Source organism: Vigna radiata, chromosome 10, assembly GCF_000741045.1.
Source record: "Vigna radiata var. radiata cultivar VC1973A chromosome 10, Vradiata_ver6, whole genome shotgun sequence".
NCBI classification, from domain to species: domain Eukaryota; kingdom Viridiplantae; phylum Streptophyta; class Magnoliopsida; order Fabales; family Fabaceae; genus Vigna; species Vigna radiata.
This window is the reverse complement of record NC_028360.1, coordinates 17,065,412-17,076,440: the sequence shown is the minus strand read 5'-3', so window position 1 is coordinate 17,076,440 and position 11,029 is coordinate 17,065,412. Positions and strand designations below refer to the sequence as shown.

The 11,029-nt window shown below is 29.4% G+C and overlaps 1 protein-coding gene across 2 annotated transcripts; it reads left to right on the top strand.

Moving 5' to 3' along the window:
- The first annotated feature begins 4,291 nt into the window (after positions 1-4,291).
- LOC106775039 (serine carboxypeptidase-like 11) lies at positions 4,292-9,590 on the top strand. 2 transcript variants are annotated; one of them, XR_002669908.1, is made up of 15 exons: positions 4,292-4,503; positions 4,603-4,748; positions 4,828-4,904; positions 5,043-5,165; positions 5,294-5,396; positions 5,495-5,532; positions 6,151-6,249; positions 6,331-6,417; positions 6,514-6,654; positions 6,765-6,836; positions 6,907-7,025; positions 7,124-7,237; positions 7,332-7,377; positions 7,508-8,706; positions 8,861-9,570. XR_002669908.1 is itself a non-coding variant. In XM_014662067.2 (14 exons), exons 1-14 carry the CDS (start codon positions 4,307-4,309, stop codon positions 7,589-7,591), a joined length of 1,446 nt encoding a protein of 481 aa, XP_014517553.1. In that variant the 5' UTR covers positions 4,292-4,306; the 3' UTR covers positions 7,592-9,590. The 2 variants fall into 2 exon arrangements, 1 of the variants encoding a protein (XP_014517553.1); XM_014662067.2 differs by having other exon boundaries at positions 7,508-9,590.
- Positions 9,591-11,029: the final 1,439 nt, after the last annotated feature.

The window sequence follows — 11,029 nt, the reverse complement described above, 5'->3', positions numbered from 1 at the left end:
AGTTCCTGAGAAGCCACTATTATTCATGAGGAACGCTGCTGCGAAGTATATAGTTAGATTATACAATAGATCTTAGTTACTAGATTTAAACATTGCATTTGATTAGATTGCATTTTATTAGACTTTGTATTTTATTTGATGTTAAAATACATTTCAACATGTGTTTGCTCTGTTGAAAATGAATTTGAACGTGTATTTGATATGCAGGTCTGTTTTTGTGGTAGTGGATATCACAAAAACAGACCTGCTACTTTAAAAAACTACAGGGAAATATGCCACGGTTGTTACCACAACCGCGGTATATAGTGTTCATTTTTTTTATGGACCTTTGGCCGCGGTTAGTGCAAAAACCGTGGTCTATTCCTGGGTCTTTTACCGCGGTTCTAACCGCGGCATATACTGGAACAATTTTTTTTTTTTTAAAAAAAAGGGTTTAGGCAGCGATTCCTTATACAACCGCAGTATATTCCCCAACCTTTTTACCGCGGTTGTAACCGCGGCCTAAAGTCTCTGACTTATTACCGCGGCTGAATATGCCGCGATTCGTAAACCGCGACGTATAGTGAAAAATAACCGCGGTAAAAGCCCCTCGCTGCACTAGTGACTTGATTATAAATTAACAAGGAAACCTTTAAGGCTACTGTTGTGTTCTTTCACAATTTCCTTCCGGATTTGATTTAAGCTAATCTAGTGATCACCTTGTCTTGTAACCACCAAATTTCCATTTATTTATACAGTTAATTCACACCTATGAATCACCAAATAAAGCCCAAACATCCAACCATCTTTCACTACATACAAAATTAACAATTACAAAGATGATACAAGATCAATCAACCACTGACTCTCACGCTTTTGCTATCTTATCTACTAAAGACCTGAACATGTGACCACTTAACCCATCAAAGAGCTCTCACCAACTAAGCTACACAACACACAACTTTCATTAAAACTTACTCAACTCTTACAATATTATTCATAAGCCCTATATTTTCTCGAGTCTTAAGGGTTTTGGGCATTCTTCATTTTTTCACGAATATAATCACCTAGGGTGTGTGAGAGACTCTTGGAGGATGTTTGGAGTGTTGGGAAGCTCTCCTTCTCCTCTTTGGGTTTCCTCCTTCATCCATGGTGGTTTTCTCCCTTTAGGAGTTGACGAGGAAGATGAGTCACGAATTAGAGATGCAAATGTGAAGAGGAAGCACGATTGAAGTATGGAGTAGAAGCAAAGAACCTTAGGGAAGGATGTGCATCTTTCTTTGGTTTCAATTTTTTTCTTATCTCTTCAATTTGTAGAACTCTAAGGTCTTTACCATAAGATTTTTTCTATTTGTTGAGATTAGTTGTAAACATATAACTCTTATGTAATTTTGTGCTATTAATGATATATGCCAATATATTTAGAATCTAGACTTGTGAATGACTAATGGATACTTCTATCTAGAAATAAAACTTGATTCATTAGTAATTTTACTCTTTTCAAAGAATTGAAACTTGATAAATTATTATTATGAAATGCGAGAATTGTTGAATGTTAGACAAGTTCATTGAGAAAAAAATAATATTTATCAATTTTTATGTCCTATCTATATAAGTTGGTTTTCTACCAACAATGGTAAATAAACATGTTTAAGTATTTTCTGAATTTACCTTAATTTTGATGGAAAAGTTTTCTTATTGATTATATATCTATAATATCTAAGTTTTTAAATTAGATACGAGGAGAAAGATGTATGACATTTGTTTTGTTTCTATACAACTTTCATATATAACATTCATTTTAAATTATTTTGGTTTACAAATATTAATATTTAATATTGTGTTTTCGGTTGGAAACACAACATACACAGGTTTATAAAATAAGTTGGAATTTCAAGATAGAAAAGCACATTGAACAAGAAAAATTTTTGTTGAAAATTTTCTTTTATGTTATAATTTAAGTATTTTATTGTTATTTATAATTTTAGTATTTTTTATATTTTATAAAAATATTTTTTTTTTTTTTAATTTATAGAACTCATTATATCACTGGTTAACTTTCATAATATTTTATCTCAAATTCATTCATTTTTCATCCTCTTTTCTTAATTCAAACAACTCCATTTTCACTTATATTTTTCTTCAAATTCATTATTCTAAATCCATCTTAAAAATAAACACACATTTTTTTATCTTTAGTTTTATTTTATTTAGAAAATCATTTCTCTTTTTGTATACAAATTCTTTTATAATCTCTTAATTGTTCAACTTATTTAATATTCACAAACTTTTCTTATATTTTAACTTATTGGAATATAATGTAATTAATAAATTTGTTTGATTTTTTTCTACATGCAAAACATAGAAATAGAGTTTCTTTAAAAATAAATAATTTGAAAAATAATGAATAAATTTTCTTCTAATTTTAAAAATAATAAATAATTTTCATTCTAGTTTTAAAAAAAATGAAAAATTTTCCTTCTAATTTTAAAAATAATAAAAATTTTCATTGTAATTTTAAAAATGATGAAAAATTTCATAATAATTTTAAAAATAACGAATAGTTTTTTTCTAAAATTTAAAAATTAGAATTAAATTAAACAAATTTAATGAAATTTGAATTTAAATTGAAAAATAAAAATAAAAATTGGAATTACATCAAATATAAAATACTGACATGTAATACACACGTCATATTAGCATTATTATGTGTTATAATATTAATTTGATACATCAACAATTTTTTATTAATTAAAAAATAAAAATTAAAAAAATTAATAACTTTTTTTTTATAAAATCACAAAAAAAAATAACATCAACAATTTAGACATTATGAAAAAAAAAAATAGTGAACATTAGAAATTATATTTAACATTAAAAAAAAAGATAATAATTACATTAAACAAAATCTTAAAAAATAGAGACAAAAAAAAGCATATTATAAGTCTCCCTCTTCTAATTCTCGCCAACAAGTTTTTGCTCAATTTGTTTATAATCATAATCATTGGTGTTTATCTTGGGAAGTTTCTTTGTTGGGACTCTTGAAATTTTATTTTTCAATTCTCATCTTAAAGAATATAACAGAAAGCTAAAGTGTGGAAGAATTTATTTTTCAATTCTACAAAATATTTTTAAGTTTTAAATTTCTGACATTTTTTTAATCATTATTTTTTATCTTTGTTTTTAATTAAGGTTATATTACATATTAAAATAACAATATATTTTAGATAAACTGTACAAGATGGAAATCAAACTTGATATTTTTTACCATTTTTGTGGAATATTTGGTTACGGCATGACTTTTTATTGTTTGGTATCTCAGACAGACTAAAATAATTACAAGTTCATAAACATGGATCTATGAATGACATTTTTCCACCTTTTGCAACGTGGTAGCATTAACATGTTAGTTAATTGAAAAATTATTCTTTGGAAACACACAATTTTTTTATATTTATTTGATATTTTTTTCTTATTTTTTATTTTTTATTTCTTAAAAAATTTAAAAATTTATATTTTTATAATATTTTACTCTTGTATACTTTATATCAAATAAATTTATTACTCTAATTAATTAGAGAAGGATATTTGACAGTCTTTTGATTACAAGGTCATAAACATGGATCAATGATAGGATTTTTTCGCTTTTGCAGCAAGGTAGCATTACATGTTACTTAATTATGAAAAGATTTTATTATGGTGTTTAATCAATGTAAGTACTGATGTGATAATATTTGTATGTTTATTTTATGAATATTTTTTCACATTAACTTATTTAATTTCTTTTTTGTTTATAGTCATTTTTTATATATATAATTATATTAATATTATAAGTATAATTTGAGACTAATTTATTTTGTTGATTTCATTAGTGATAACATGTTAAAAATGAAATGTTGAAAGAAAAGTTAGTTATATATAAATTTAGTTTTTTATTTAATAAATATATGTGATAGATATTTAATTATATTAATAATTAAGGATAAAAACAGTTTAATTAAATTATTATACTAAAATAATTTTTTTATTACATTAAAAGTAACATATATCAATTCCTATTATATTAAACTAAAATATTTAGTATTTAGAATGGTAAACTGTAAATTTTTACTTTGCAAAAAATGAGAATAATGTTCCAGCCAGCCATGACACATGCTGGAACCAGAGCCTGTCCCTTGACATCAAGCATATCGATCTTTCCCATGCTATAAAAATATTAATTATATGACTGATTCCGTGCAAAAGGCAAATACTAATTATTAATAATTAAAACAATGGTGTCTATGTCATCCAGGACTGAGAAACTCGGATTATCCTTATAAGAACCATGGAAATGCTCGAAAGGGAAACACCATTAAAAATGGTTAACTTCAGTGCAAGTTACAGTAATTACAGTTTCATGTGTTACGGCCTTCTACTTCTCCTTCTTTTATCACTGTTCTTCTTTCAATTTGCATGGTGTGGCTCCACGGTTAAGTTCCTTCCTGGATTCGAGGGACCCCTTCCTTTCGTCCTTGAAACCGGGTACGTTAAACTCAGCCAGAAAAAAACATCACAGTTCTACTTCTGATCATGGGAATGAAAGCCATAGACATGTAATGTTACATTATATTTGTCGGATAGATATGTGGGAGTGGGTGAATCTGAGGATGTGCAGGCATTCTACTATTTTATTGAGTCAGAAAACAATCCAAAGGAGGATCCTCTCATGCTTTGGCTCACTGGTGGCCCTGGTTGCTCAGCCCTCTCTGGCCTTGTCTTAGAAATAGGTTTTGTTTCTAAATTTCTGCTTACTTTTTCGGAATAATTACGTAAGACTTTGAGGTTCACTCTATTTGAATCTTGCAGGTCCTCTTGGTTTTAAGTATGAGGAATATGATGGAATCCTCCCAAATTTGTTCTATAGGCAACACTCATGGACTAAGGTCTCCATTATGCTTCTTCCTTTTTCATGGTTTAAACTCATGTTTGAGCTTTTATTCTATTTATTTCATCACATCCTTTTGTTATTATCTTATGCTTATTTATTGCCCTTTAATATTTATCATAACTATTTTTGGTAGGTGAGTAGCATTATATTTGTAGACTTGCCAGTTTTCACTGGATTCACTTATGCCACGACAGAGTCTGCTGCTCAACGAAGTGACTGGATACTTGTTCACCAGCTCCATCAATTTCTAAGGAAGGTCTTCATCCTTTTTCTTTTCTTTCTTTATTTCACAATCATTATCTTTTTTGCTGTTTCTTTTGGCCTTTTTGGTAGATAAATGTATTAGTTCACTGAGTTCTTACTGTGATTATTAAATTTTTGCAGTGGCTGATTGATCATCCAACTTTTTTGTCAAACCAAGTTTACATTGGCGGCGATTCTTACTCTGGCATTCCTATTCCAGTGATTGTTCAAGAAATTTCACAAGGTAAAAAAAAAAAGCTGATTAATTTTTATATCATAGCGTCATTTTGTTAATATAGACTGGTTGAAAGCTTAGTGATTGCCAAATTCTCTTGTTTTCAGCAAATGAAAAAGGGGTACAACCATGGATAAATCTCCAGGTTAGCATCTTAATGTATCTTTTGAAGTTGGGTAAGAATCAGTATTACGGAAAATAAAAGTTTAGGACCGAATTTCTTATATAAAAAAATGAAATTGTTTTGTCTGCTTCGAGAAAAGTGGATCATCTTTGTCCAACCTATATATCTCCTTTTAGAAAAATAAAATATTCTTACTATCCCAAGTTTGATAAAGTAATACAGATATCCGAGTCAACAAAAAAGACATCAAATATTAATATATGAGCCATAAACAGATGTCAAATTGGAATTCTCAATCTCAGTATATTTTTTATCAAAACCAAGGAAAACTTTCTAGGTTTAATGGACAATTTTGTCCCTCTAGAAAAGCTTCCAGGTTGAGTATGAAAGAGTAAATTAGAATAGTATCTTTAAAGATTGCACGCAATATCTTCTTTTTAAAAAAAAACAAAACAGTCTTACAAGGTACGTATTAAAATATTTTTCAAAGAATTAAAAATGTGTGAAGGTAACCTTGTCAAAATAATTAAAAATATATTTCTGTATTCCTCTAGAAGCAAATAATGCTGGCGAATTTTGAAAAAGAAAAAGATAGACACATGCAATGTACCCATCTTAAAATGTTTTTTTTTTCTTCAGGGATACCTGTTAGGGAATGCTGCTACTACTGGAAGTGAATATAATTATCGAATTCCTTTTTCTCATGGAATGGGACTTATTTCCGATGAACTGTATGAGGTATAATTTCATTATAATTCATGAACAACCAATGTTGAAGAAAATCAAATGCTAACTAAACTCTCTTATTACAATGAAAAGTCACTACAAAAAAATTGCAAAGGAGAGTACACAAAAGTAGACGAAAAAAATGTATTATGTTCTAGAGATATGGAGTCATTCAACGAGGTACGTTTATTTGATTTTTGCTTGCAAGATTTTCATGTGTAGAGTTTCTAATCAAACAGACAATCACAAAAGTGAATCATTGTTTCACTGTTATAGGTTTTATCAGGAGTTAATACTGCCCATATTTTGGACCCATCATGTGAGTGGCTTGATACTGAAACATCATCACCGATTAAAAAATATCCCAGCACGAATTTTCTAAATACTCGTCTCAAATTGCCATCCTTGAGCTGTCGAGTAATCTTCATGCCTTATTCAATAACAAATGTTTTCTGTATATTTATGCAATGATATTAATTTTTGGTATAACATGATTTCGTTGTTTAACATACCTTTTGTATATACAGAGTTATGTATACTTCCTCTGCGGTTTATGGGCCAATGATGAAAATGTTCGCACTGCATTACATATCCGTCAGGTGTAGCTCATATCCCACATACAATTGCATATACAACTTCATATATAACATAAATCTTGTTTGCATGCAGGGAAGTATAGGAAAATGGCGTCGTTGTACGTTTGATATACCTCACAAGAAGGATATCCCAAGCAGTTTTGAGTATCATGTAAATCTCAGCAGAATGGGCTATCGTTCGCTCATATACAGGTTAATATTCTTTCTCTGTGCTCATATATTGAATAAGGAAACACGGTTGAGCTAGTTTGAATTTCACATACCAGATAAATTTTCTATATTTCTGGCAGTGGCGATCATGACCTTTTGGTTCCTTTCTTGGCAAGTCAAGCATGGGTCAAATCTTTAAATTACTCCATTGTGGATGATTGGAGACAATGGTATACAAATGGCCAAGTTGCAGGGTATTCCACTAACTGTAATTATGTAGTCACCAGGCTTAGTTCATCTAAAATGCTAACTAATTTATGTGTTTGATTTTCCTTTTCCTGCAAACAGATACACCAGGACTTACTCCAATCGAATGACATTTGCAACTGTGAAGGCAAGTCTTTTTTGTTGGTAGAATTATTATTATTAGTTTAAAAACTATAACAAAATGTGCAATTAGAATGAGGTGTGTATAGCATATTTGGTAGTTTTTGATTCCATTGTTTGTACTGATATATTTTCAGGGTGGAGGCCACACAGCTCCAGAGTACAAACCTGAACAATGCCTTGCCATGTACAGTAGATGGCTATCTAACAGAGCTTTGTAAGAACAACCAAACAAGGTTATTTGTGGCAAAAACAATTTCTTACACAACTTACTCGAATACACATATTTATAAAAAATTACAAAAGTGGATAAGTTATAACAAGATAATATAATTTTAATTCAATGCACTTTTAACATTAAAATCAAGGTAATACGATTTTAGTTTAAAACGTTATAAAATAAAATTGTATCATCTTTGACACAACTTTTATTAAAACTGAACTAAAATCGTGTTACACAAAAATGCATTGAAATAAAAAGTTATATTATCTTGATACAATTTTGATTTAAAAATCTTCTATACTAAAATTACGTTACTTTTGAATAAAGTTGAATTAAATGATGACTTATCTATGTAATTTTTTTTAAGTCTATTTATTTTGGTAATTTAAAAAAAAAATCATCAAAGTGTTTTTGCCATTTGCTCTACCAAGGACTAAACTTGGTATCTTTTTCATAACAAAGTCTCAAGGAAGATTTTGTTCAGCAATATAGTTTAAGAGTTTAAGTTCATTCTAGCGATATGTACCTTACCATTAATACTGTATCGAAGGCAATAAATGCAAGAGTTTTGTTTGTTTCAAAATAAATCAATGAGGGAGAAGATTTTAAGGACCTTATGACTTGTATTGTTTAGAAAAATTACTTTTGAATCCGAATGGGAGTAAATATTGCGAAAAGAAAAAAACCAATCATATATACTCTCTAATAGGTTTAAATATTGAATCTCAACTCAGGTAGACAATAGTTGTTAATCATATTTAAAATTCAGGCGTTGATCCCTCGACCTCCACCTACCTATTGATCTTTCACTTTCCCATTCTAATTTTATTCCTTCTTTTTTATTTATATTCCTATTTCTCTTTTATATTTCTATTATATCCTTAAATAAAATTTATTTTATAGGTTAATTTTAATTATAATCTCCTATTATACAAAAGTTATTTTGTTCTCACGTGGCTCTCTCTCATCTCATTGTGTTTATTGTTTTTTATGCAATTCTTTGTGCTCTCTTTCTTTCATTGTGAGGAATCGTTGACTGGTGTGAAAGGAAAGGTGCAATTGTGCATATATCGTCGTCTCCGTGGTTGAAAGAGAAACGTGTGCGGCGTAGAGGTACATAATCCACTTAGCCTCAACTCTTAAAACTGATTGATCATACTTCAACGGATGTCGACGTCCGTTTGTCCCTGAAACGAATGTCGATATCCGTCGACGGATGTGCGACATCCGTTTAGGCCTGAATGTTTTCTTCCTCCTGTCCACCCAGAAACATCAACAGGAACAAAACAGAAAACTCGCGCACAGCAGAAATCAACACAATCTTAAACCTTATATTACATACATTTACAAACGAAGCAGAAATCAACACAACCTATATCATGCTCAACGAAAGAAACTAACCTCTCGTAGACCAAGAGGCATAAACAAAACTACGAAGCAACAACCACCGCGCCGCACCGTCGCACACATCCGTCGCATCGCCGCACACACCAAAAGTTAAAAGTACTGGAAGATGACTAAGAGAGTTGGAATTTTAGAAAATGGAACTTGGAGCGTGGGGTGAGAAGAATATGAGGAAGGGGAGGTGGGGCTGCGTCTTCGAAAGTAAAGTCTGATTGGAGTGGAAAGTAAAAATTTAGGGTTATTTAGTATATAGGGATAAAAAAGTAAAAAAAAATAACAAAAGGTTATTTTTGTAATTAAAAAAAAAATATGAAGATGTGAGAAAGACAAACTCAACCCACTAGTGAAAAAATGACGTTTTTTAAACGCAAAACATAACTTTTTATAAAGTAGTTATTAGACACATAGTTTTGGGCGATATAATAAATTTGCACATTTTATAACGTAATTTCTGAAGTCCGTCATAATATGTGCAGTTTATTATGACAAATTTTCATTTGTCCTAGGGTGAAATATATTATGACGTAAAAGTTTTTGTACGTTAAAATATGTGATTATTATTACGTAGAAGTTTTTGTACGTTATAATATGTGATCAACTTATCATAACGTACATGGTTTAATACGTCATGATATATCTTTTTTGAAAAAATATTATTGCATTTGACATCCAATGAAATTATAATAATATTCATGTATTATCATCTCATCCAATCAATTTATAATCAATATAGCTTCAAATGAACAAATTCAATGNAACTGACAAAATAGAATTCATTTCAAACATTAAATTCTCTAATAATATTTAATACATCATTTATACATAAAACTACATATTAAATCCAAATATTACATCAAGATCTTTTGTTCTCAAGCTCGTCAACACGTTTCGATAAACCTTAAAGCGGNGAGTCTTCAAATCATAGGAAACNGATAGGAATATAAAGGCATGTGTAATTNGCATTGCGAATCCAAAGCCCAACAATAACAATCGAGAATTTGTNATTTTTTTGAAGACGGTGATGGAGAAAATGAATAAAATTGGTCATTCTTTAAATATTTATAGTATAAAAGAAATGGGTTAAAGAAGATGAAGANATTTTATTTTCAAAAGATTTTGAAACGGTTAAGCGTCATTCGAGTCATGAAAACGGATCTATTATAACATACAAAACTATGTACGTAATAACTCGTTNTTGTACGTCATAAAATATGATTTTTTTACTAGTGAATGTACATACAATATTGATGTGTTGCTATTTATTATACTCATTAACATGGANAGAATTCNAACAGTAATAACANCACATAGTATATATGTGATCAAAATAACAACAAGTTGTCATCCTCTTACAAAGGCAATCATAAAGCCACCAATAAAAGTTAAAGCAAGTTGTATAAACTTCCCAACCTATCATTATAATTTTTTATCATAAGTACTGAGAAATGAGAAAAAAAATAATTAATATAAATTAGTACAATAAAAGTGACTACACGATTTGATATTTATTACTGTTCTTTTGAATATTATGTTGCCATTTTTTATTCATCACTGTCAAAATTTTCTAGACTAGTTAATAATTGAGATTAGCTTGNAATGTGATATTTTTTCTCCCATGGAATCTTGAATGAGAACGNTGTCACCAGACATTCTCCCAATAACCTCACCAGTTGTTGTTTCAGTGTCAAAGAAAACAATATCCTACTTCAATATAGTTTTTAAGTACAAACCTCGAATCCTCGTGACTTGTCTTTCTTCTGTCACCCTCCAACATGCTACCTTATTTAACAAAAGCACTGTAACTCTCATATCAAAAATCTTTTATCTGATACTGAACTAACACAACATAATACATAGTTTCTAACAAATAAATAAACAAAAAAAAAAGAAGTGTGTGCCATCTTACGGAAAAACGAGGCAACTCCAGTTGCAATAGTCAAGTATACAAATAATAAAGAAACCTGAAATTTGAAATAAGAGTACAAACACATACAAGTTAATGTTACTTTTCGAGACCTAATGCCACTTTTGT

Bases quoted from the DNA above. Each gene is read 5' to 3' on its own strand.
- LOC106775039 (XM_014662067.2), top strand. From the start codon at position 4,307: ATGGAAATGCTCGAAAGGGAAACACCATTAAAAATGGTTAACTTCAGT. The intron at 4,749-4,827 runs GTTTTGTTTCTA...TGAATCTTGCAG, and splicing joins TGGCCTTGTCTTAGAAATAG to GTCCTCTTGGTTTTAAGTAT. The intron at 6,655-6,764 runs GTAATCTTCATG...TTGTATATACAG, and splicing joins TGCCATCCTTGAGCTGTCGA to AGTTATGTATACTTCCTCTG.